Source organism: Apodemus sylvaticus, chromosome 9 (assembly GCF_947179515.1).
Source record: "Apodemus sylvaticus chromosome 9, mApoSyl1.1, whole genome shotgun sequence".
In the NCBI taxonomy this organism is placed as follows: domain Eukaryota; kingdom Metazoa; phylum Chordata; class Mammalia; order Rodentia; family Muridae; genus Apodemus; species Apodemus sylvaticus.
The window spans coordinates 33,127,546-33,155,501 of NC_067480.1; the positions used below are offsets into that span (position 1 = coordinate 33,127,546).

The 27,956-nt window shown below is 43.6% G+C and overlaps 1 protein-coding gene across 1 annotated transcript; it reads left to right on the plus strand.

Moving 5' to 3' along the window:
• Positions 1 to 901: 901 nt before the first annotated feature.
• On the plus strand, positions 902 to 18,898 carry Fam124b (family with sequence similarity 124 member B). Its single transcript, XM_052193524.1, has 2 exons — positions 902 to 1,913; positions 17,330 to 18,898. The coding sequence occupies exons 1-2, from the start codon at positions 1,182 to 1,184 to the stop codon at positions 17,942 to 17,944; spliced, it is 1,347 nt and encodes a 448-aa protein (XP_052049484.1). The 5' UTR covers positions 902 to 1,181; the 3' UTR covers positions 17,945 to 18,898.
• The last annotated feature ends 9,058 nt before the right edge of the window (positions 18,899 to 27,956 follow it).

The window sequence follows — 27,956 nt, forward strand, 5'->3', positions numbered from 1 at the left end:
AGAAATTTTAGGATTATAGAATTCAATTGATTAAAATTGTGGGTAGACAAGACACAATTAGCATATCAAATGATTCCCATGAAGAAGTAAGGAGAGGGCCCTGATCCTGGAAAGGCTTGATCCAGCATTGTAATCCAAGGCAGAGAAAAGGGAGGGGGTGATTGGAGAATGGGTGGAGAGAAGAGGGCTCATGGGACATGTGGGGAGGGGGGAACCAGGAAAGCATTTGGAATGTAAACAAAGAATTTAGAAAATAAAAAAAATTGTGTGTAGATCTCGATGGAGATGATTCTTTTCCATGGACTGAAGTTGTGACTTTAAATTTGGTCATTCTACTGTTACTAAGTGGGCAGGTCCATAACCTTCCACCTCAGCTCCCCTGCAGTCCAAAAAATTAGGAAACAGAAATTAGAAAAGAGAAGTGGATTACTTGACAGGTTTTTAATGGATCTTCAGTAGGAGGACACAATTACTACTAATATATGAAGGCTCACTTGCATGAGTCCAAGGTGAATTCGTTTCTTAATTTCTCTAAATTCAGTCAGGCATTTTTCAGTGAGGCCAACATTATGTAGACAATATATCTTTTCTTTGTGACTTACTATAAAATGATCAGAAACAAGGCGCTGTCAAGCAGATAAGACCTGGGAGTTGTTTTAAAGACGCCATTCTATTCAGGTGTCCCGGCAGGCCACTGTAAACATCAGGATATTTAAGTAGGAAGTCAGAGCCCATTGTGGCCCACCAAATGGATGTCTCTTCAGTGTAACAGAGCTACAGATTGCTATCAGCACCACAGAGGCGCCTCCTGTTCCTTTCGGCCTGGTCATTTCCTCTACTGAGTTGCATGTAAGAACCACCCACTGGGGGTGGTTCTCAGCATTATAGGTTTTTAGGTCAACCAGAAACCCCGGGGAATGCCTGAGAAAGCGAAGCAAATAGTTACATCTGCCCAGACGGGAAGACATGAAGCGACTCTGCTGGGTGTAGCAGACTCCACACTTGAGTGACATTCCCTGCCGGAGCACAGGAGGAAGCCAGGAGCATGTGTGATTTGATGAAGAACTTGGTTCAGAAGTTGCTGAAGTTTTTATAGAGGCTGAGGGCTCCGCGTCAGGCCTTGGTTCTTCTTAAAAGGCGCTGCCGGGTGGCCTTCATTATAATCTTCACGTAGACCTGCCATGGATGAGACACGGGAACCTCTAGCCTTGACTGTGCATCTTCTCGCTGACACTGGGAACGGCTTGCTTCTGCAGCAGGCTCTGGACCAACTCCTGGATTGTATCTGCCCAGAGGTGCGTCTCTTCCAGGTGTCTGAACGGGCCAGACCAGTGAATTACCATGAAAAGTACCACCCGCGAAGGGCCCGCTTCCCAGGGATGTCTGTTTTGCTCTTTCTTCAGGAAAGCCTGGGACAGGAACGGTTGTTTAGAGTCTTGGATTTCCTACAGCGTTCACCCTGGCAGGGTTTCCCTACCCAGCATGCACAGGGGAGGCCTTGTTCTTATCTCCCTGCCAATCAGGAATTCTACAGTCTGCACAACCAGATGCCAGTGTGGGGCATGAGGCCGGTGCACTGTGGCACCGATATCCTCAGGGTGACTCTGTACTGCAGCTTTGATAACTACGAAGATGCCATCAGACTCTATGAGATGCTCCTACAGAGAGACGCCACTGTGCAAAAGAGCGACTTCTGTTTCTTTGTCCTCTATGCCACTGAGGGCTTCAGCCTGCAGCTCTCTCTGAAGCAGCTGCCCCTGGGAATGTCAGTAGACCCCAGAGAGTCTTCTGTGCTGCAGTTCAGGGTTCAAGAGATCGGCCAGCTGGTGCCTCTTCTACCCAATCCGTGTGTTCCCATCAGCAGCACGAGGTGGCAGACTCAGGACTATGATGGTAACAAGATTCTGCTGCAGGTATTTCATTTCGGACGTTTCTGGGGTCTACCGGGTCAGAGTTGGTAGGGTCAGATCCAGGACCCTGGGAGGTCAAACTAGACATGGCCATCCATGCCCAGTAGGCCAATTAAAATGGCAAATAGTAGAGGGATACAGAGAAAGGAGATGTATTCAAAGTGGCTACATTGGGAGAACAAGTGAAGAGGTCCAACGCGTGCCCCACTCCCACCCCACATGAAGTTTAAATTTAAGTAGAGGGCAAGAAATATGTCTAAGCAGTCCTGGTCAGGGTGTGGTCCCAACCATTATCCACCCATTGTCTCAGCTCCAGCGTCTCCTGCAGGACATCCAGGCAAGTTGTTAACGTTGTGTCAAATCTCTAGGAGACACACACACACACACACACACACACACACACCCCTGGCTGCCTTCAGGGCCTCAATTTTACTATCTCTGCAGCATGAGATTCCTGAGCCATAGGAAGGGGTATAAGTATTTCTTAAAAATAGCCTCATTCCTGTCAGGATAATCCCTCAAGCACATGGAAAGGTGTGGTGTTATTATCTGGATGGACTTGAGAGAAGATTTAGTCTGATGTTTTCCAACTTCATCGCATACTAAGAAACCAGGGAGATTTTAAATTTGTCCATTTCAGGTCCATTAGACAGGCAAATCTGGGGAGACCCAAAGCCTTTCTTAAAAAAGAAAGCTCATTGTGAGAAGCAATCAAAAATTGCAGTTGTCAGTCACAGACTTCAAACTATACAGGCACTGCATGTGATAGATAAAAAATATCTGATTTGTGTGAACTTATAGCTGAAAAACCTGAGACTCTGATGATACTCCTCCCTCTCAGTGCCCTTTGCCATGCCAGTGACCCATCCGTAGTCACTGTCCACTCAGATTCAGTAATATTACCACTGGGAATTTAGGAGCATTTTGCCAGAGTTGTAAGTAACATGTCGCTGGGGTAATGGAGGTCTTCCGTTGTAGTTCCTAGTCTTATTATGAGAGAATTTAAGAACAGACTCAAATGGAGACTCTTGGACAAATTTCTTGGAGAGGAGGAGGAAGAAGAGGAGGGGTAAGAGAAGGAAGAGAAGGAGAAGAAGGAGAAGAGGAGGAGGAAAGGAGGAGGAGGAAGGGAGGAGGAGGAAGAGGAGGAGGAGGAAGAGGAGGAGAAGGAAGAGGTGGAGGAGGAGGAGGAGGAGAAAAAGGAGGAGAAAGAGGAGGCAGAAGAAGCAGCTCAGGGCAGGCAAACTATAAATCCCGGCAACTGCCTAGAGGAGGAAGACAGAGAAGAGAAGGCTAGAAAGCAAGCTGTTTGGGTTAAGTCTACACAGAGAACAGTCACGTGATAGGGAGGGAGCCTTCGAATAGGAGTAAAGCCCAAAGTGTTGTGGAGAGCACACTGGGAAAAGGGATAGAAAGAAGAATAAGAAGTGTTCCACTTAAGAACGGCTGGTTTGTGAGGTCCTCACAGGGTGCTCACGGAAGCTCTGGCAACAGGGTCAGGAGCTCTTTCCACAGACCCGAGGAAGAGCAAGGTGTAATGGTGTCTGGGAATGTTAGGTTTGCAATACTATTAGCTTCATTTTGCAGCATTTTCTACCACAGTCCAATTTAAGCACAAATCAAGTTCAGGGTCCAGAATGGCTTCTTAAGGAAATCTGAAAACCACCCTTTACAGCTATCCTACCAATGCCGAGCAGAGCCAAGTGTTTACCTAATCATGATGGTTCCCATATACTGTCCCTTACAGCACATGTTGTGACAGCTAAGCTTTGACACTTAGTAGCTGTTGTGACCTTAGCTCAGTGAAGGTGATACTGGCATCTTCCTGCATTAAGGTTGTTGATGGGCACATATAAGGACTTATAATTGCACATCATTATATTCTAGCTATTGTTGTGCCTATTGTGCACTGTACTATGATTTTCAAATCACTAGTTTATTTAATCTTTATAACAACCTCTGTAGTCACTATCATTCCTGTCAACAGATGAGAAGATCGAGGTGCAGTTGTTTGTCCAAGATACAGCTAGAACTTGTTTATTGGCTATTAAAGTCTGTTTGACTAATGGTGGCATCATAAAGGTGGGGCCTAGCAGATGGGCAGGGTAGTGGCAGTCCATGATCTCGTAAATGCAAAGGAGGTAAATGGTCGTTAAAGCAAATATCTCATGGTGTCTGTCCTTGGGAAATGATCAGAACCCACTTCCCTTAAGGCCTAGTGTATGCAATATCACTAGTTAGCAATTGTCACTTTAGTTAATAAAACATGAATTACACATATTCTATCATAAATAATTCCTAAGTTCTTTTCTTTTTCCTTTGAGTAAAATGTAGGACATATTTATTGAACAAAAGGGAAAGCCCCAGAGATCTGGGAAGGGACTTGGGAAAACCTGTTGCCAGATATATTACTGGGGAATCTGGGTTCCTTTTGTGGGTTCTTTGTCTTACAGCAAAAAGAATTTAAAAACTGAGCCAGTGTGAGAGATGTCTCTGCTGGAAAAGGTGGTTGTGCCAAGCCCAAGGACCTGCATTGAAATTCCAGGACTCGAGTGGTGGAAGATGAGAAGCATCTCCCACAGAGTTGTCCTCTCACCTCCACACATTGGTTACCAAGCAACTGCCTAGTTTATTACTTCATGCTTTGAAAGGATGGAGAGACTTCTTTCTTTCAGATGTTTCAGGTACAATTCCCTAATTTCCAGGACTTCTGAACTTTCACATTTAGTTCTGGCTAATCTCAGCAACTTCAAATAAGCATCCCTGGCATACAGCAGGGACCGTGTCCTCATTTGCTCTTATTCTGAAGGCTAAGTGATGTTTAACTGGGAGACTCCACTATATAATTAGTTACTTTGAGAAGTTGAATCAAATTTGGGAAGTCTGGCGAAGTTTCTTTGGTGAAAGGAGATCCAGTCAGGAATATGAAAATAATAACTCCATTGTCTCAGGATGATTTAGGACTCTCAACACCTATTAAATAGGAACCCAGAGAGTGCCCTTCCTTCGTGTGGCCTCCCTTGGACTCTGATTTGTGCACATTGTCACTACCCTAAAACCGTGGGTTTTGGCCACTTCTTGATTGTTTTGTATCTATGATTCTAGACTTTTTTTGCGAGCAAAATGAGGAGTTGTTTTCTAGAAAATTCTACCATCATTTCTTGTCCTAAAAAATGTTTGAATAAAGAGTACAAAAGGCTAGACTATACTATGTTGTAGAAGTTGGCATGTTATAGCTACAGTACAACCATTATTTCTCTTAGAATGAAACAAGATTTTTAGGATGCAAAGCCCGGTATAAACTTTCTTGAGATCAATGTTAGGACAATAGGGATGGGTGATGAATGCTCTGGCTTTTGTAACTCAGTCATCTGGGCCTTAAACGGCATATCGAGTTTTCTGCTTTTCTACTTTGCTCTTGACTCTATCATCAGTTCATAATGGCCCAGTAAAGTTTCTGGACTAGACTCCAACTGGACCAACGTAGACTAGATTCTCTCTTCTGAACTGATGGTTGTACTCAAAGAGTGGAGTTTTATGAATGGAGTTTGTCCTAAGGCAAAGATATGACCTATGCCTTAGATGCTGTGTGGGGTCATGCTAATGTATGGAACTGTCACAAAGGGTGAAGATCCTTAATAAAGATCCGTGTGGCAGAGGCAAGTGCTGAATGCTTAAGATAAGAAAATAATGTCTATCACTGGGAGAATTATAATCACAAATTACCTGCTCCACAGATAACCCCACCACAGGGCAAAGGGTCCTGAGTGTCTCTAGTGCTAAATCCAGGGGGCCACAGAAAAATTTTCTTAAGGAGAAGTGCTGAGGAGTTCAGCAAGAGTTAGATGACACAGAAGGGAGCCGAATACTGAAGGGAGAAAATGTGTTTTCAATGGAAGAAACAGTGTATAGTACAATACTTCCTTAGCAGGGCACACACAGCACATCGTCTAAGAGTGCATGTAGCTGCAGTGAAGGGAAAGATGTCATGACATGTGGACAGACAGATGGCCAGAGGCCAGGTCATCAGAAATATGATCCATGATGGAATATGAGCATCAAGAAAGAAGTCATCTTTTCTAGTTCACTCCTGTGGGGGTAGTATGCAAGCTACTGCTTAGTATATGAGAGGCATGTGCCTTCTTTGATGACTGAATACATGAGAAATAGTTTCTATTCTAGCTTTAGTTCATAGGCTGATGGAGCCTACGAACAGCACCAACATGTGTAACTTGTGTTATAAGAATCAAATGTAAGAACATACATGCAAGTGGTTTATAATGTAGAAACTTCCAGAAGCCACGAGAAAGTAGAACCATTGCTGCCTGTGTGCCCCAGAAGGCTGTTAGCTCTCTTGCTAAGTGATATCATCTATTAAACTTCTTGACATCATCCCAACCCCAGACTCTATCCTCACTAAGCTGAATTCATGATTCCTTTTCCCTACCAGTGCTGGGCAAACTGCACTCTTCTGTCTTCATGAATTCACCCCTTTAAGGCATTTCATATAAGTAGAATTATGCAATATTATTTCTCCAGAAATAAGCAATTTATTTAAAAGACTTCCTTTCTTCATATCTGCATCTCTGACCCATACTCACACAGACTTTATTACCCCTCTTCTTTGTAGTCTTGAGTTTCCGTTCACCATCCCTACACCTGACTCACCTCAGTGATACACTGTCACTCTCATATGTACCTGGGTTATGCTGGGCTTGCTCAGGGTATTGGCTGCTAAAGAAGAACAGTTTAGCACTGGAGATTTGTCAGTGGATCAAGGAGGCTTTTAAAACACAGTTAATTGGAAGATTTTCCACTCTTCAGTAAGTCTGGTGCTACTTGAAGGTCTCTTTATATCTCTCTAGTTCGACTCTACACTATCATTTTCTCCTCTGTGAAAAATCACCTGTCAGTGAGACACTGTGTCGTTTAACTTCACAGGTACAAGCCTGCTCAGTAGTTGAAGTCCCAGAGCTCCCAGGGACTAAGCCATCAACCAAGGGGTACACATGGCTCCAGTTGCATATGTAGGCATCAATGGGAGGAGAGATCCTTGGTCCTATGAAGGCTCTATAGATGCCCCAGCATAGGGAAATTGAGGGAGGGTAGAGTGGGAGTGGGTTGGGTGAGGAACACCCTCATAGAAGCAGGGGGAGGGGGGATGAGATAGGGGTTTTCTTGGGGGGGGGGAACCGAGAAAGGGAATAACATTTGAAATGTAAATAAAGAATATATTTAGTAAAAAAAAGAAAAATCACAAAAGAAAATAGTTGAATCTTCTCTGATGCATTTTCTCATGTTTTTCAAGTTGAAACTTGCCAATGCTTGATGGACGCTCTTCCTGTTCATCTTAGCTGCTGCTGTGTTCTGAACTTTGGAAAACCTTGTTCTCAATTTGTGCTCAATTTCTTAGAAAGATGAACTCGGAGCCATCAGATTTCCAATAAATGCATGCTCATTTGTCTTTTAGCAAGAGAAGATTTATTCCCCCTCCAGGGATTTGTCCCAATCCTTCAGAATTATGTTTCTTTTGGAAATTTCTGGTTTCAGCTGACCACATTACATTTCTAGATTGACAATGGTTTTCTTCCATATGGCCTAAAGATTACAGGCTTCTCTCTCTCTCTCTCTCTCTCTCTCTCTTTCCCCCCTCTAGCTTAGGAAGAGTGCAGAAACATCCATCTTCATGGAAAAAAGAAAAAGACATTCCCTTCAAATTCCCTTTCCTTTTTTGTATTTAGGGGTTTGAGCATTCTCAGTTTGTGCAACCACCAAGTTACATGCCCCAGGCTTCAATTTTCTTAATACAGCTTCCTGGGGTAGCAAAATGGTAGCCAGTAGCTTAATCTAGAAGAGCTAATTTCCATTTAATTCTCTGTGCAAAACAAACCAGCAAAGAAAACAAACCAACAAGCCCGTTGTATTTTGTTAAGTGCTAAGCTTTCCCTGTTTAACAAGTACTGAGTTCTGGCTGTACAAGAACTTAACATCAAAGTGCTAAGAAAGTGCTAAGTTCTAGAGACACTGATACTATAACACTGTGATATTTATGATACCTTGGTGGCATCCGGGATGCAGAGAAGGCAGACATATAATCCAGCACACAACAGAAAGGCAAGTACCAAGGTCTGCAGAAGCAAACCATGGTATCAGCGACGGTAACACAGCCATGACATATGTGACATTCTCACATACCAGGTGCTGCTGTCCTTTCAGATTCATGACGCTCCTGGGATGTTAGCACTTAGCATCTTCTCTTACAGGTGATTAGTCCAAGGCCTAGAAACATTAAGTGATTTGTCTAAAGCCCCACAGCTGATCAGTGGCAAAGTCAGTACTCAGGGCTGCCTGACAGCGAATGCTGTGACATTGAGAAGATCTTCGTGAAGAGATGATGTCTCTACGTGGAGGTCACAGAGGTTAGAGTTTTCAGGGAAAAGGCTCTAAGGAAGCCCTTCTAGACAGCATGGATGACAGAAGAACGCAAGCAGTGGGAACGAGCGAGTTATGCTTAAGGGGTCGAAAGAGTTCATAAGGGAGAAAGGGATGACGGCTCAGCTGTAGTGACTTCGTACTGCAGATGGAGAAGGGCAAGGTGGGCTAATCCGAGGGATTCCGCTTTGTCTCGAGATGAGCAGGAAGACATTGTTATAGGACGGTGAACGCTCCTTAAGGGGCAGAGCTAAGAGGACTGGTGTGAGGTGAGAGGGGACATGGGGACTTAGATGGTTGCTGGGGGAATTCAGATGAGACACTCTAAGCTTTAAGGCTAATGGCTGCAAATGGAGAGAGAGGGACCCACGGGACTGTTGGGAGGCAGAGTCCCCAGTGTCTCCTGTACCCACAGTGTGTAAAACACAGGGGAAGCTCTCGCGTGGGTAGCACAGTGGTCATCAGGGAAGCAAAGCAGTAGAACAGAGTTGCTATGGATGGTGAGGTGGATTCAGTGGTATAGGTGTGTTGAATTAAATACTTAATAAATCCGGGGTCAGGTTACTGCTACCAGCACCAGTGAGTGATCTATGTTCCCACACAAAAGACGGCACATACCGAGCTTTTACATTTTGATATTCCGTAAACAGCACAATAGTCGGGCCACTTCCTTACCTCCATGCGGTTAATCCACCTGCCACCAATAATCCCGAGCTATGACTTACTGAGGTCTCTATGCTGCCTTGGCACTTCGTGGCTCTGCCACCCTGTCCTCCGCTGTTCTCAGGCAGGACATCTCTCCTTGCCTCCATGCTCTGCCAGCATGGCGGATCTCTCCTCCTCCTCCTCTTTCCCCTCCTCCTCCTCCCCCTCCTCCCCCTTGTCCTCCTCCTCCTCCCCCTTCTCCCCCTTGTCCTCCTCCTCCTTGTCCTCCCCCTCCTCCCTCTCCTCCTCCCCTTCCCCTCCTCCTCCCGTCCCCCTCTTCCTCCCCCCTCCTCCTCTCTTCTTCCTCCTCCTCCTCTTCTCTCAGGGTCCCAAGCCCCAGAAATTCTAAAAACCCCGCCTCTGTCTGTCTTTCCCAGCTATTGGTTGTTAGCATTTTTATTTACCAATCAGAACCATCTGGGGGCAGGTCCCCGTAGCTGCTAGCCAACTTACTCAAGTAAGTACTTGAGTATACTTACTCAAGTAAATAGTTCTGGGGACCCACATTAACATTAGAATACAAGCAGAATTAGGCCAAAGAACACTACACAGATGATTTTGAGAGTCTGTATTTGAGAGGTTGGTACCAGGAAGGGAGTTGGATAGGTAGATATGAAACTTAAGAGACAGATTAGAATGGCGGCTATGCTTCTATGAGCCTCATTAGTTTGATGGCTTAAGGCATAAATATCTGAGGTTGGGCTAGACCAAGGTATATAGGTGTACAGGTGAGTATCTCAAACCGTGGGTCAAAACTCGTTTAGCAAACCTCTATCTGGTTTACATTATGATTCATTACCATAGCAAAATTATAGGTATAAAGTAGCCATGAGAATGTTTTAATGGTTTGGGGGTCTCCATATTATGAGGAACTGTATTAAAGGGTCACAGCATTGGGAAGGTTGAGAAGCACTGTTCTAGAATAAGAAGAAGGCTCAGAGGGGTGGAGAGATGGCTCAGTTGTTAAGAGCACTGGTTGCTCTTTCCGAGGTCACAGTTCAATCGCTAACACCCACATGGCAGCTCAAAACCATGTGTAAGTCCAGTTCCAGGGTATCTGCCATCCTCTTCTGGTCTTCACAGGTAAGAGGCATACATGTGTTTCACAGACACATGTACGCAAATCACACAGACACATGAAATACAAATAGTTTTAAAAAGAGGGCTGCTGGGTGGTGGTGGTGGTGGTGGTGGCGGCGGCGGCGGCGGCGGCGGCGGCGGCGGCGGCGGCGGCGGCGGCAGCGGCGGCGCACACCTTTAATCCCAGCACATGGGAGGTAGAGGCAGGCAGATTTCTGAGTTCGAGGCCAGCCTGGTCTACAGAGTGAGTTCCAGGACAGCCAGGGCTGCACAGAGAAACCTTGTCTTGAAAAAACAAAACAAAACAAAACAAAACAAAACAAAACAAAACAAAACAAGAGGGCTCAGTGGACCAGTATGACATTACATGAATTATCTGAAGCAAAGACAGGGAGTCATTGTGTCCTTCCTGGGTTCTGGGTATCAAACTCAGACCATGTGGCTTAACAGGAACCGCCTTTCCCCGTTGAGCCATCTCACTGGCATCTGTTGTCTCTTTCTTTTGTATACATTTTCTAAGTGCATAGTCATTGAACATGTGATGAGTGTCATAAAGACACGCTCATGCAAGCGTAGTATGTTCTTTGACCATGTGCGTCCTCTCTTTCCTCCATGTACTTGCCATTCCCACTAATTCCCAGTCATTGCCCCATACAATCTCACTTCTAGTCTCACGTCCCATTTACTTATACAATGTGCTGCTTAGTTTTAACTGTCAACTTGACCTAATTACGAAGGATAACCTGTGGACGTGTCTGTGGAGTTGCTTGAATTGTCAATTGATATAGGAAGACCTGGCCCATTGAGGGTGGCACCATTCCCTAGGCATGGGCTCTGAACAATAGAAGAAAGCTAGCTGATAGCATAGCAAACAATTAAGAAAATAGGGTTGAGCGCATTTATTTCATTATGCTCGTGACTATAAATGTGATGTAATTAGCTACTCAGATTCCTGACTTGACTTCCCTCAGTGATGAGTTGTAACCTGGAGTTTTAAGGTAGATAAATCCTTTTTTCCATAAGCTGCTTTCTATCAAGATATTTGGTCACAGCAACAGAAATGATACTATAACATGTGCTATTATATGTATATTATGATATAGGATCTAATGCATATCTAATAGATACCTACTACCTAAAATAAATATATAACACAATAAAAATTATGATATTATATAAGTGTAGGATCTACAAATGAGAGAATGCATGCTATGTGTCTCTTTGAGTCTGATTTACTTTGTTTGTTATGATAATTTCCAATTCTGTTCATTTTCTGCAAATGGCTGATGAGAGCTCCACTGTGAGCATGCGTGCCACCTTTTCTGTATCTGCTCATCTAATGGGCACAGACTGATTCTGTAAATTGGCTGTTGTGAGATGAGTGGTGGTGGCCCACACCTTTAATCCCAGCATTTGGGAGGCAGAGGTGGGCAAAACTTTAGAGTTCAAAGCCAGCCTGGTTTACAGAATGAGTCCCAGGACAGTCAAGCCTACAGAGAGAAACTCTGTCTCAAAAAACAACATTAAAAAAAGACAACAAACAAACAGCAATAACAACAAAGCAGCTGCTGTGGAAAGTACTGCAACAGACATGAAGTTTTATGTGTGCTAAAGAACTCAAGAAGGTAGACTCCAGAGAGCCAAATAACCCTATTAAAAATGGGGTACAGAGCTAAACAAAGAATTTTCGCCTGAAGAATTTCAAATGGCTGAGAAGCACCTTGAGAAATGTTCAACATCATTAGTCATTAGGGAATTGCAAATCAAAACAACCCTGAGATTTCACCTCACACCAGTCAGAATGGCTAAGTTTAAAAATTCAGGAGACAGCAGGTGTTGGCGAGGATGTGGAGAAAGAGGAACACTCCTCCACTGCTGGTGGGATTGCAAGCTGGTACAACCACTCTGGAAATCAGTCTGGCAGTTCCTCAGAAAACTGGGCATGACACTTCCAGAGGATTCTGTTATACCACTCCTGGGCATATACACAGAGGATTCTGCGGCATGCAATAAGGACACATGCTCCACTATGTTCAAGGCAGCCTTATTTATAATAGCCAGAAGCTGGAAAGAAGCCAGATGTCCCTCAATGGAGGAATGGATACAGAAAATGTGGTATATATACACAATGGAGTACTATTCAGCAGTTAAAAACAATGAATTCATGAAATTCTTAGGCAAATGGTTGGAACTGGAAAATATCATCCTAAGTGAGGTAACCCAATCACAAAAGAATACACATGGAATGCAATCACTGATAAGTGGATATTAATTATCCCAGAAGCTCTGAATTCTCAAGACACAATTAGCATATCAAATGATTCCCAAGAAGAAGGAAGGAGAGGTCCCTGGTCCTGGAAAGTCTTGATCCAGCACTGAAGGGGAGTACCAGGACAGAGAAAAGGGAGGGGGAAAGATAGGAGAATGGATGGAGAGAAGAGGACTTATGGGACATATGGGGGGGGGGGGACAGTGAAAGGGGAAAGCATTTGGAATGTAAACAAAGAATATAGAAAATAAAAAAATAAATAAAAAAATAAAAAGAAAAAAAAAGAATCCTAAGCAAACATATCAGACACTTCTTTTTTTTTCTTACAGCAGTTGCTAGAAAATGAAATGGGGCTGCAGAGTCAAAGTAAGGATTTGTGTAGCAGAATTTTCCCTGTCTAATTAATTTAGATATTAATACAACAAGAAGCCTGTGATTGGACAGGGAAAAGGGAGACGGAGCTAGGAGTTGCAGAGACAGGGAGTGACACAGGAGAAGAGGAGGAGTAAAATGGCGACAAACAGGACGATTCAGATTCCGCGTGGCTTTAAATAGCCACAGGTAACTATGATATCATATAGGATAGAATAATTGCGATAACATGTCTAATCTTGGTGCGCAGCTTGTGTCATTATCAGTAGGCTCTGAAATTATTGTGTGGACATATTGTGAATTGAGAATGTATTGATATATAAATCTGCCTGATGAATTATAAACTTCTAGGGTTTTGATTTTAGCGGGTTACTGGGAATTGTGACAGCTAACAGCGAGGTGGGTGGTCATTGCATGGGACTGGTGTGGCAGCAACCTACTAAGGGAACTGAGCGAGTCGGGTGGAGATGTGTCAGGCACTGCGGGCCAGAGACAAAATGAGAACACCCCACTGGAGCCATGTGGCCCACCAGTGCCTAGCGTAGAGAGGGAACTTGACGTTCTTTTTTAATATTTCTTGCAACAGATTTGTTTCTCCAGACTGGGTATTCTCATGTTATGCCAGTTTCCATTCCTAGAAGAAAAGAATGTCTTTTAGCTCAATATGCAGATAGAATATAATGTTCAAAGATCCTGCAAGAGGTAGAGATGGCATCTGGGCTCCTTGCAGGCTCGAGGGAATTCTCCAGTGGAATGGTAGATATACATAGTGGGTTTTGCCTTAAATTTCTGAAAGACTATGCAGAACAGTTTTCTTTAAAGAGTGGTAATTTGGATTGTTTTAAGATTGTGGTAAAGCAGGAGAGCTTACATTTTATTTTACCCACTTACATACTTAACATTATTTTTATATTTTATATATTTTATAGAATAAATTTTACGACTTTTATTCAGGTTGAGTATTCCCAATGTAGAATTCTGAAGCTGGAAATACTCCACAGTCTGAAAAATTTTAACCTTCAGCGTGATGTCATGTGACAGGGCAGTTAGATCAACAGTGTGTAAAATTACTTTAAGGCCATGTGTACTGGATACATGTGAAACATGAATGAATTTTGCTTTCAGATTTTGGACCCATCCCCCAACATACCTTATTACGTGTATGCAAAAAGCCTGAAAAATGAAAAAAAAACCAGAAATATTTCTTGTTTCAGCATTTTGAATAAGAGATATCCAACCTACAATAATATATTTTTATTGAAAACAAGTCGATGAAAGAGAAAAACAAAGAGAGGGACAGGAAGGGGGAGAGAAGAGGAATGGAAAGGAGGAGGGAAACAGAATGAAGAGAAAGCCTTAGGGATACAGTGGCCGGCAGGTGTGGCAGGGTATCCGGTGTCCTCACACAACTACCCAGACACAGCTCTTCTAAGTCCGTACAAGTGGGCTTCCAGATTGCTTGTGTTTGAAGTCACACTAGGGAAAGGTGAACATTTTAAGTACTCACGCCACATCCTTATCTGGATACGCCTGAATTTCAGAGGTGGGCGGCTAACACTGTTTAAATGATCCATCCCCAGGTGATTGCCACATGGAGAACCGTTTGAGGACAGAACTGTCTCCCATGGGTTTATCAAAGGGCACACATTAAGGGGCAGCCGACATCCACCCATCCAACAAAGGCCTCTCAGTGCTGGCAGCGACTGACACAGGCGAGAGCAACATGCTCAGATGAGCTCCTTCTTGGATCTCATTGGTGGACTGGGGTTGGGTGTCTCGGTGTGTCCAGGTCTCTAGTGAATTGGCCTGGCCCATGGATGGCATATAGAGATTCCAGGGTTGTGGTTTCTAATCTATATTTTTAAAAAGCTTCCAGGACTGTAAGCTTTTTAAAAATATAGGAGTTAGAACTGAGGAAGGCCCAGCAGGCAGGGGCCTAGCCCTGTGCTGTAGCCTCTAAGCTTCTTAAGTAAGATGCTTCACGTTTTGGGATTCCAGGTGAAGAATGTTAGTTTTTTTTTTTTTCCTTTGAGACAGGGTTTCTCTGTGTAGCCCTGGCTGTCCTGGAACTCACTTTGTAGACCAGGCTGGCCTTGAACTCAGAAATCTGCCTGACTCTGCCTCCCAAGTGCTGGATTAAAGGCGTGCACCACCACTGCCTGGCTTAAGAATTTTAGAATAAAGACTTTGTCAGAGAGAGGAATGGAGGGAGGGAGGGAGAGAAGGAGAGAGAGAGAGAGAGAGAGAGAGAGAGAGAGAGAGAGAGAGAGAGAGAGAGAGAGAGAGAATATGAATAAGAATCATTGATTCATTGATCTAGAGACAGGAGAGATTGGACAATTATAGGCCAGGAACTAAGAATAGATTTCCATTTTTAAACGATTGGAAAAGAAATATGAAACATGAAAATGACACAAAATCACATTCCACAAATAGAAATGTATTGAAACACAGCCACACGGTTTATTTGTGACTTGTCTCTGGCAGCTCTGCTGAGCCAAGTATCTGGGCTGCTCTCTACACATCGAGACCGTCACTACATGACCCTTTCATGGGACGTATTTGAAACTTCTAAAAGAGGAAACAGATGCCCCTGGTATTTTAGGGGATTGATTTTGCAGTTTCTCTATTTCTGTCGCAGAGGAAATTTAGAAGACAGCATGTATGCCTGTCATTTGAAAAAAAAAACAACAACTTTGTGTTGTGCATCCAACAACTGACTCTCATTGTAGACCTGCTTTCTTGTCCTCCCTTCTGCCCTGACTTCTGCCTTCTTGTGTTGGGAGACAAATGTCCAGTTTTCTCTTTTCCTCTTCAAAGACTATTTTTAGGGTGGTGGTCGTTCACATCAAAGTCAGCACATAAAGCATAGAGAGTTCTCCCCTGACCCCACAGACACACAGATTGCTCTGCTATCAACCTCTTTGAAAGCTCTTTAACTAGGGGTGGGGCCTCATGTGCCACGTCCCCAACTGTGCTGGAATTTTGACTGGCGTGGTTTGTGCGGGTAACCATAGTTGGTGTGAGTTCTCGAGTGCACACTCATGTCACGTTCCAGTACAGCATTTCTCAGCACTCCTCCTCAGCAATTACACTTTCCCACCTCCCTCTTCCATGAAGTAGGGACTTGATATAGATATCCCATATAGGGCTGAACTTATTCTCGACATTTTGATTAATTAACTAATTAATTAATCAAATTTAATTAATTAATTTTGTGTTCGGGGTTAAAAGCAGCACTGATCTATGGGTACAAACGTAAATACTTAGAAGACAGCTTGACAACGTGATCATTTGGCAAAATAATAGTAAGTTCTTTCCTTGGGTCAAGGCCATGGGCACTGAGTAGCTTGACTGTACCGGGCATAAATTCTGTCCTGTGGAGAAAGTCTGAAATCTGACTGCAGAGTTGTTGGTTTCCCCCATAGTAGTCATGCCACTATTGAATCATTTGGCAGATTTTGCCTAGAATTGGTATTGTGGCATACAGGGTCTAGTGCTGGAGAGGACCGCTGATGTCTTTTCTCCCTTACTGGCCAGTGTAGTGCTTTTCAGCACTAGCCAGCAGGCAGCAAGTTTCCTAGTCAGTTGATTTCTCTACTACTGACAGCAGCACAAAGTATATCACCATTAGCAATAGTGTCTTACTATTTAGTTCTCATGGGCAAGAAAGAACAAGGGCTGTAGCCTGTAGTATTGTAGGTGCCTGTGGGGATTCCTTGAACACTAACTTATAGAGAGGTACCAGATACCAAATTCTATAGTGAAAATTGTCACTTCCAGAAATCATCTTGGGAGAGTGCTATGATGGAGGTGGGATGCCAACTTCCCAGGAATACAAGGATGGAAGGTGTTCCAGTGAACTCCATCCTGTGGAGGAGGAGGGCAGCTACCTGTACAATGGGGGTTTTGCTGACTGGAGTTGAATGATTGGAACCAGAATGCACTTTGTATGATTTAAAATGCTAAGGCATACATGTAAGTAGCCCTTTCCCCTGTTTTCCCAGACAATACTAAGCTCTACCGTGTATAAATGGCACCTCAAGAAAATAAGGAATATTTGTTTATAAAGGTGCTAGCCTATTAGCCTGCCTGGGGTGCCCAGGTGTCTTAGGCACATCTAAGAGGAATACTTTTATTAGCATGATCTAGTAGAGGTGTCACCAGCGTTGAGAGACTGAATTACCATTCTTGTCCTTATCTTGACTGTGGCCACAGACTTTGATTATTGTCTGTTGTAAAACTTCACAGCTTATCTGGTGATGCCACTTAGTACCGTCTGGAATGTCTGTGAGTGTTTAAACAACCAGATCTTCCAATAGTGTGGAGGTGCTCAGCGGTGGTTATCTCATTCCTAAAGTCTTATCATTGTCAAAAACTTAGGAAGTCCAGGAATGAGAGTGAGCGGTTTGGAGCCAGGGCTGATATTTATAATCAGACTGACTGTACACTTCAGCTCCAATGGCGCGACACAAAGTCTGCTGTGGTGTGGCACGTGGTGCTTCTGGGGCGAGTGAGTGAAAAATTGTATTTCATTGGTTCTTCCTTTCCTGTCTCATAGGTCCAGCCAAAACCAGGACTTAAAAATGGTGAGCATCCCTTCCTGAACGGCTGCTTGAGAGGTGACATGCATCCACAGGACTCCACGCTGAACTCCATGTCTACACAGAGAACCCTGGAGCCCAGGAGCCGGAGAAGGAGCAGGAGCCGGAGATTCAAAGTACATTCCCTGGAGCTTCCGCAACCCAGTGGGTCATGGGAAAAGTCCAGCGACCCTTTGTGGAGAAGGCCTGGCTGGCACACCCTGGCTGACAGCTCCACGTCAGGCGTGCAGCAGTGCCGACTGTCTATCCCCACTGAACCCAAGATGGGAATGAACACTCTTAGGGAAAATGGCTTTGAGAAGCTGGAGGCGGAGACAGATGTTGACACTGGCTTCACCACCATTAGTTCTGAGCCCAGGCAATCTTTTCTGAGCAGATTTCCCAGGGATTTTCAGAGCAGCCAACCACCAAGCTCCTTAGAGGTAGTGGCTTCCCCAAACCAAGGAGTCTTTAAGGATAGACTCCGCCCTCTGTCACTTCTGAGTCAAAGGGACTTCGTGAAGAAGGTCATCTCGAAACGTTCCCATCATCTGCCAGTCCAGGGTGAAGAGAAAGAAGAATTCTTTATATAGCATAAAACAAATGTGTTTTTCTTTTTCTCTTTTAAATATTTTTATTTTCTATATTCTTTGTTTACATTCCAAATGATTTCCCCTTTCCCAGATCCCCCCTCCCCATATGTCCCATAAACCTTCTTCGCTCCATCCATTCTCCAATCACCTCCCTCATTTTTCTCTATCCTTATATTCCCCTCCAATGCTACATCAATCCTTTCCAGGATCAGGACCCTCTCCATACTTCTTCATGGGAGTCATTTGTTATGCGATTTGTGCCTTGGGTATTCAGAGCTTCTGGGCTAATTAATATCCACTTATCAGAGATTGCATTCCATGTGTATTCTTTTGTGATTGGGTTACCTCATTTAGGATGATATTTTCCAGATCAAACCATTTGCCTAAAAATTTTGTGAATTCATTGTTTCTAATTGCTGAGTAGTATTCCATTGTGTAAATATACCACATTTTCTGTATCCATTCCTCCTTTGAGGGGCATCTGGGTTCTTTCCAGCTTCTGGCTATTATAAATAAGGCTGCTATGAACATAATGGAGCATGTGTCTTTATTGCATGCCGGGGAATCCTTTGGGTATATGCCCAGGAGAGGTATAGCAGGGTCCTCCGGAAGTGTCATGTCCAGTTTTCTGAGGAATCGCCAGACTGATTTCCAAAGTGGTTGTACCATCTTACAGCCCCACCAGCAGTGGAGGAGTGTTCATCTTTCTCCACATCCTTGCCAATACCTGCTGTCTCCTGAGTTTTTGACCTTAGCCATTCTGACTGGTGTAAAGTGAAATCTCAGGGTTGTTTTGATTTGCATTTCCCTAATGACTGATGATGTTGAGCACTTCTTAAGGTGCCTCTCAGCCATCCGAATTTCTTCAGGTGAAAATTTTTTGTTTAGATCTGTACCCCATTTTTTAATAGGGTTATTTGGTTCCCTGGGGTCTAACTTCTTGAGTTCTTTGTATATATTGGATATTAGCCCTCTATCAGATGTAGGGTTGGTGAATATCCTTTCCCAATTTGTTGGTTGCCATTTTGTCCTTTTAACAGTGTCCTTTGCCTTACAGAAACTTTGTAATTTTATGAGGTCCCATTTTCAATTCTTGATCTTAGAGCATAAGCTAGTGGTGTTCTGTTCAGCAACTTTCCCCCTGTGCCCATGTCCTCAAGGGTCTTCCCCAGTTTCTTTTCTATTAGTTTCAGTGTGTCTGGTTTTACATGGAGGTCCTTGATCCACTTGGAGTGAAGTTTAGTACATGGAGATGTACTAAACTTCTGCATGCTGACCTCCAATTGAACCAGCACCATTTGTTGAAAAGGCTATCTTTTTTCCACTGGATGTTTTTGGCTCCTTTGTCGAAGATCAAGTGACTATAGGTGTGTGGATTCATTTCTGGATCTTCATTTCTATTCCATTGGTCCACTTGTCTGTCACTGTGCCAATACCATGCAGTTTTTTAACACTATTGCTCTGTAGTATTGCTTGAAGTCAGGGATACTGATTCCCCCAGAATTTCTTTTGTTGGTGAGAATAGTTTTAGCTATTCTGGGTTTTTTGTTATTCCAGATGAATTTGAGAATTGCTTTTTCTAACTCTGTGAAGAACTGAGTTGGGATTTTGATGGGGATTGCGTTGAATCTGTAGATCACTTTTGGCAAGATGGCCATTTTAACTATATTAATCCTGCCGATTCACAAGCATGGCAGATTTTTCCATTTTCTGAGGTCTTCTTTGATTTCCTTCTTCAGAGACCTGAAGTTCTTGTCGTATAGATCTTTCACTTGTTTGGTTAGAGTCACACCAAGATACTTTATATTGTTTGTGGCTATTGTGAAGGGTGTCATTTCCCTAACTTCTTTTTCAGCCTGCTTATCCTTTGAGTATAGGAAGGCTACTGATTTGCTTGAGTTGATTTTATAACCAGCCACTCTGCTGAAGTTGTTTATCAGCTGTAGGAGTTCTCTGGTGGAGGTTTTCGGGTCACTTAAGTAGACTATCATGTCATCTGCAAATAGTGATAATTTGATTTCTTCCTTTCCAATTTGTATCCCCTTGACCTCCTTATGTTGTCTAATTGCTCTAGCTAGAACTTCAAGTACTATATTGAAAAGATATGGAGAGAGAGGACAACCTTGTCTAGTCCCTGATTTTAGTGGGATTGCTTCAAGTTTCTCTCCGTTTAGTTTGATGTTGGCTACCGGTTTGCTATATATTGCTTTAACGATGTTTAGATATGGGCCTTGAATTCCTGTTTTTTCCAAGACTTTTAGCATGAAAGGATGCTGAATTTTGTCAAATGCTTTTTCTGCATCTAATGAGATGATCATATGATTTTTTTTCTTTGAGTTTGTTTATGTAGTGGATAGCATTGATGGATTTCCTTATATTGAACCATCCCTGCATCCCTGGGATGAAGCCTACTTGATCATGGTAGATGATCATTTTGATGTGTTCTTGGATTCGGTTGGCAAGAATTTTATTAAGTGTTTTCTAAGACACAAAATAAGAGGCTGTTACAGAGACCAAGCGTTGTATTAATTGCCTTTCTCGTTGAAATGAGAAATATCCCTCAAAGGCAAGAGAAGGTTTGAGAGTCAGGGCCATTCATGTCTGGGAAGTCATGGAAGTGAGAGGCTGAAACATGTGGTTATGCTACCTCTATAGTCAGGTAGCAGATGGGGATGGACGCTGGAGATCTGCATGCCTTTTGGTAAACTCAATCTGGGACTCCAGCCCATGCGAAGGTGTTGCCCATTTTGAAGGTGGGTCTTCCTCCCTCAGATCTTTCTGGAAACAATCTCTAGATACACCAGAGGTGGGTTTCCATCGTGAGTCTGAATTCAGTTAAATTGATAGTGACAATAGGATCTACAAACATTTAGTTTCTTGCTCATTTGAGAGAGATCTAGGCTCTCAATGCCTAGATTTATACTGCTTTTACTTCCAGTGTTAGAAGTCCATGATCTGACAGGGTGGTGGCCAGCTGGAAGGGAGAGGAAGAAAGCCCAGGGTCTAAGCTTGTCGCATTGTCATAGCCCAGATACATGCAGGCCATTGGCACTGTGTGGAAATGAATCAGATGTGCTATGCAAATCTGATTAGTGTGTGTAATACGGTTTTAATTTTTCATTGAGGTTGCATAGCTTCTCCCCCTGGACAGTATGAACTATTTATTCTTTAGTGCTGTTTAATTTTTATGTGACCTCCTTTGGTAAGTAGGCCCTGTTTACTATATACCCTCTTGTGGTTTTGCCTTTAAAGTTCTTTGCATTTGAAACGAGTGAAGAATACGAAGTGTTTTAAAATCATAAATACCATCCCCCACTTCGTTTAATTAGTAACAATACCGGAAGCCAGAAAGCTAGGTTCAAAATGAGTGGTAGGCTCAGGGATGTTTCTGCTTTTCAGTCTCTCATTTGTTCATGTCCGACTTGGAAGAGGTCAGCAGTTCCTGTTAAATAAAATAAAAACAAAAACAAACAAACAAAAACTGAGGAAGACAGGGATGATTAGAAAATTTTGTATTTCCCCTGAGCGTGCTGAAACGTTGTGTTGACTGAGTTGCTAGGACAGGACTTGTGTTCCAGCTGTATTTTGGGGGCTCTTGGTGCTTATATGTTTGCCTAATAAATATATTTTTGCATGCATTAAATATTCATAGATATGACACTTAAACATTTGGCCATCAAATTCAAAAAGTATCTGTGGTTTTGCAACTTCGATACTTCTCTGAACCAACTCTTGAAAAGATGTTGAAGTTTAAACTTATTCCACAATCCAGGCCCACATTTGCCATGTAAAGATGTACTAAACTTAGTTTTCTCATTGTTTTGATGAAATACCCAGCAAAAGCAAGTTCAGGTAGGGAGGGATTATTTTGGTTGGCAGTTCCAGGTTAGAGTCTATCATGATGGGGAACTCCCGACTGTAGGGGCTTAAGGTCTGTGGGCCCTTTTCACCTGAGGTCAGGAGGCAGAGAGTGTGGGCAGGATGCTTAACTGACTTTCTCTTTGCCAGCCCGAGAAGGACCCGCCCACTTTTATACCCACCCGCCCATCTCAATTCACCCACAAGATAATCCCTCACAGGCATGTCCAGAGGCTTCTTTCCTAGGAATTCTAACCCTACCACGCTGACAACATTAACTGTCACATAAGCACTTAGAACCTGTAAGTGGGGGTGGGGGGGGGAACGACTGTGAATATTATGAATTGCAATTTACAGTCTTAAAATCATAATGACAAGGGACGCATTCTCTGTTGTCCAAATGCTGGAGTTTGGGGATTTAAAAGATTAAAAATAAATGGAGGCTGGAGAGATGGCTCAGTGGTTGACAGAGTTTGTTGCTCTTGCTGGGGACACACGTTTGGTTCCCACACCTACACTAGGCAGTTTACAACTGCCTGTAACTCTGTCTTCGTGGGATCTGATCCTTCTTCTTGTTTTCAAAGACACACACATGTATACGGTGTATATCCAAGCAGACTCACATACATATAAAATATTTTTTTTTAAAAAACTATTTGACTCTGTGACGTTCTCTGGGATGGGTGTTATATAAGAGTACATGTGCTTATTTAGCTACAGGGTTTTCCTTTCTTCCCTACCCTTCCTTCCTTCTCTCCCTTTCCCTTTCTTTTTTCCTTCCTCTTAGGGACAGAACTGAGGGCCTCAAGGATGCTTATGAGGCCAGTAATTTTCCAGGTGTTCCACCCTTCGCCCTCAGCGAGGTCTGAAGAGACGTGAACGCTTACACTGAAGAGAAAGCCTGGCTGGGATACAGATGGCTCCTGTAGAAACGTGCAATCTGGGACTGTGTGCTCTGCTGAGAACACTCAGAGAAATGAGAATTACAGATGGAGGATGACAGGAATTCTAAATTGACTTTTTTCCCCCTGTTCATTAAACGTCAACACATTCTTATTGTATTTTTGTCTCTACCTCACAGATTAAACTTTGATCTTAGAAAACCGAATGAGGGGCCTAATGTTCATATGCCTTTTTATAGCAAAGTGGGTTTTTTTTTTTGGTTTTTTTTTTTTAATCTAATTTCAGTTGAATAATTGAGTTGCCTATAAAAGAGCAGCAGGGAGAACTTTTAAATTTTCCTTGCGTTTTTTTTGATGTTATCTCAATTTCTTTCACATAAAATGTGGGTAAGGATATGAGTCCACGGAAATCATAAAGAATATTGAGAAGTTCGGATATGCCCCTTACAAAATTGACTTGTAAAATAATGGGCTCTTAAAATGTCACCCACTCTCTACTATTTGATGTAAAAATCCAATTACATTACGGGACGGGAATGTCAGTGAAGTGGGTCGGGTCTTAAAGTTCTCTGTATGTGACCTTGAACATGGTGATCCTCTGGTGTCATGCCTACTGTAACAGAGGTTGTTAGAGAGAACCTAGGTAATACCTGTGAAACATTCGATGTTATTAAGAGCTGTAAGCGTAGAAGAATTTTATTATTGTATCATATTTTATAGTTTTCTATATATTGTAGTATTGATGTAGTTGGCCCCTCAGGCCCATGCTTTAAAAATGTGTAAGTCTTAGTGAAATCAATGAGGTGATTTTAAAAAGACAAATTTATCTAAGATATTTTTTAAAACTTAAAAAATAAATTGCTCTACCTAACAGGAAGATGGTGTATAGTAAATAACAAAACACACCATAAAGTTCAATAGACACAGCAGAATACACCATGATCTGAGGATAGTGCTGTTTGCCTATAATCCCAGGACTTTGGAAAGGAACAGATCCATCCATGGCTCATCGCGAGATTTCTGTTGATTAGAAACCTATAGATTTCATTACCATGTTGCAGACCATCTTTAGACATTCCAGAAAAACCTCACAGCTGTCTGCCTTTCTAGAACCTTCTCAGAGCCCCTGTATGGGCTCCCCTCTCTCTTTCTTCCTTCTCTCTCGCCATTACTCTCTCCTTCTCTTCACCCCTCCCTTCCTTCCGCATCCTTTCTCCCATGTGCATTGGATACTGTGCATTCTTCATTTATTTTCCACTCCATAGTCTATATGTTTGGTTTGGGGGACCCATAGGGGTAGGCTAGGGTCTGAAGGGGATGGAGGTCTGACTCATTGTGAAGCTCAGGTTGGCTCGGACCACAGTGTAGAAAGGGACAGAACAGTCTGGCAGCTCTTTAGGGTCACTAATTGCAGCATCAGGGCCCTCCCTGATAACCACCAAAGGCGTTTCCAGATCCGGTCACTCTGGCACCCATCCAAGAGGCCTTTTGGAATCCCTCTGTGGAGTGAACCTAACATCTTTATATGCCATGGTTTTGTCTCTGTGTCTGTGTCTGTCTCTGTGTCTGTCTGTCTGTCTGTCTCTGTCTCTCTGTCTCTGTCTCTCATCTCCCTTCCTCCTACCCCCTTCCTCCCTCCTTCTCCCCCCCCCCCCTTGTGCTATTGCAGCACTTTGGAACTTTCTATTGCTTTATACAATGATCCAATGAACCAATAAAACTAAGCACGACAATTTCAGCAGGATTTTGAAACAGTTTTGTTTTATTCTGTTCTGAGCTTGTCACCAGAAGGTGCCGTGGTGGCGTGCTCTAAATTTGTGTGCTGCCGGAATGTGGGTAAATTTTCCCACCCCCACTGTGGTTTAATCAAGAGGAGACATAATAGATTTTATACTAGATATTTAAAGATTGGTTTAGGTTTAGGAGACTAAAACCTGTTTCTAGATTGATTTTAACATAACCTGGATACCTAACCACTGTCACCTAAGCAGTAGCCCTACCAGCCCCACACGCCCACTGGAAAGACATACCAGTATAATGCTTTCTACACTTGGCACCACAAAGACAATCAGGAGATAGCATCAGTGATCCACTCAAAGGATCTTTGTTGGTCCACACCACAGGTGTTCCTGTTAGCCTCTCAGGAGGCTTTTCTGAGCTCTCCTACCAAAGCAGCACTGGACACTTGGGAAGGGTTTGTCCAGTTCTGGCCTTGAGGATTGGAATTTATTCTTCCAGTTTCTCATTGGACATTTCTCATATCTATATGAAAGGAGGCGGTTGGTGTACCCAGAGAAGCAGGCTGTTATGGCAGTGCCCCCACAGATACCCTTCGCAAAAGCACAAAATACAAATAAATGAACAAACAACAAAAGACAAAAACAAAAGCTTTCCACTGCAGGAAGGAGAGCCTGAGACTGGAAACCAGGCTGGGATCAGTTTCCCCAGAGACACTTGGAGCTCCTCTATAGGTGACTCAGCTTGTCAGGAGGCCATTGCTTCTGCTCCCAGGCACACGGGTGGACTCCGGGTGACCTGAGTCACTGAACACAGGGAGGCAGTTAAGTCTGCATCCTAAACATTTTTTTCTTTTCTTTTTTTTTTGGTGAACATTATTTAGGGAATGAGGCCAAAGGGCAACCGAGTCCTGGGCAGCCATTGTTAGGGATGGAAAAGTGTCTCGGTGAACACTCTTGCAGTGGGTGGAATACCTTTACCTGTCAGGTAAAGATGGCAAGTCCTGTGATCCAGAGACGTACCCTAGAGAAGCTTCTGCAGGAGCTCTGGGAGGGAATGAAAACAAAAAGGCAAGGTGGTAAGAAATAGGGGTTCATTAACCAGCCCAACTAAGAGTATGCTCAACCAGCATGTAAACAGTGCTGAATTCCAGCTCCATTACTGTGTAAGCTGGGGATGACGGTGCATACCTGTAACTCTGGTACAATGAAGGAGGATGCGGAAGCAGGTAGACCAGAAATTCAAAGTTATATTTGACTACATTTTGAGTTAGAGGCCAATATCGTATATAGGGGACCCTGGCAAGAAAGGAGAGAGGAAAAAGGCAATTAAGAACAAATCAAGCCATCACCTGTTACATAATGTGACTACTTCTCCCACTTTAACTGAAAGGAAGAAGAGCTAGGAAGCGTCTTCAGGAATGGATACCTTAAAGTTCATCGTGAAAATTGTTTTGGACCCTCCGTGTTGCACAAACAGGTTAATAAATGCTTCCTTCGTGCCACAACATTTCTTCTTGAACTTTCTAAAGCTGTGGCCAAGCCTGCACAACTTTAGGTCCACCATCACCCTCTCGTGGAGTGAGGAGGGACTCAAGAGGCCCTGCCCTTCACAGATGGGAGAAGGCCAGTGAGATTGATCACCGGTCATAGGATGGATAGCTCTGGAGCTGGGAGACGGGCACTGTTCTGTCTCATGAGAAAAAAAAATGTGAATGTCTCTAGTTGGTGATTTTTCTCTGCAGACAAGGAAAAGCCAGCCTGTAGCACAGAATCAAGTCACCAGAGAGAGAGTGAAGAAGGAGTCAGCTCAAGTGCTTCTTGGTCGACAGTGGCAGGAGTTGAGTCAGGGTCCTCCCCAACTGCTCTCACTGTGGGGCTGAGTTCAGGGGCTGCCTTGGGGAGGCCTATAGGGCCTTGAACATCTTAGACATGGAGATTAAACAATCAGTGGCAGAACCAGAGTTTCTAGGCAACAGGCCTGGGACTAAAGTAAGAGGTGGGTTGTGTGTCAGGGGTCAGTGTTTGTAAGCAGTGGGATATACAACGCCTTGGTAAGATAAGGATAACCGTAATATACACACAGTAGGTCTCAGGTGCTAAGACTCTGTGGTGCCGATTATAGTCTTTAAAGACATAGTGCCTACTGTCATAACTATGAATGTTGAATTACTGAATGGCCAAAGTCCTTGAAGACTACCCCTATCCACCCAAATCTTAATATTGAAAGATTAAATCCCCAAACTGGAGCCCTTCAAGCAGTCATTCCCACTTTGAGTCAAAAACAAAGGGGAAAAGGCTGTGTAAGAGTGATTCCAGGGGAGAAATTAGCATGTTTTCTTTGTACACGGGAGACGCATGATATTTTATGTGAACTGGATAACCTGATGTCTAGGTCAGTGTTCTGTTGCCGTGATGAGACATGACCACGGCAGCTATTTGACTGGGAAATCATTTAACTGGGGCCTTGCTTATATTGTCAGAGGGCTGGTCCAGGATCATCACGGCAGGAAACACAGTGGCATGCTGGAGCAGTAGTTGAGAACTACAACGTAACATGCAGGCAGAGAATGAGAGAACCACTGAAGGCCACACCTACTGCAAGAAAGCCTCACCTCCCAATGTCTCACCAGTGTCGCCACTCCCTGATGACCGATCCTTCAAATGGTTGAGCCTGTGAGGACTGTCTTCATTCAAGCCACTACACCTGGAACGGTGTTATTTGAGAGTGGAGCCGTGTTTCTTGTGGAAGTTAACAACATGGATTAGCTAAATAGTGAGCAGATTTGAAATGGACGGCTTGCACGAACAGCATTTGTAAGTCACATCATTCTCCAAGTTCCCGTGTGTCTGGAGCATTTTGATGATAGCTGAAGTAAAATGCAAATGCAAAGAACAAGAAATTATCCCTGGGATTTTACTGCTGTGAAGAGACACCAAGACCAAGGCAATTTTTGAAAGGACAACGTTCAATTGGGGCTGGCTTACAGGTTCAGAGGTTCAGTCCATGATCATCAAGGCAGGAGCATGGCAGCGTCCAGGCGGGCAAGGTACAGGAGGAGCTGAGAGTTCTACATCCTCATTTGAAGGTCATTAGAAGACTGGCTAACAGGGAGCTAGGATGAGGGTCTGAAAGCCCATACCAAGAGTGACACACTTCCTCCAACAACCTACTCCACACCTACAAGGCCACACCTCCTAATAGTGCCACTCCCAGGACCAAGCATATTCAAACCAGGACCCCTTCGAAAGTTCAGTCAGTATTGCCTCTGACACTACACCTATTACGGTGTGCTTGCCTTCCAAATGCCCTTCATCAGAGAACAGGCCAGATTCAGCAAGCTCAAAGTCTTTGAGAATCGATGTCATCTGACGCTGTTCATTTCGTGCTCTACTGTTCCTGATTAGGTGATGGACTCCTGAAGGAGATTCACCCGTACTTAGAAAACCCAGCAGGTGCCTGAGGAACTGCTCTTTCAGACCTCTACCCATGGCTGTATACAGTGCTCCCATTAG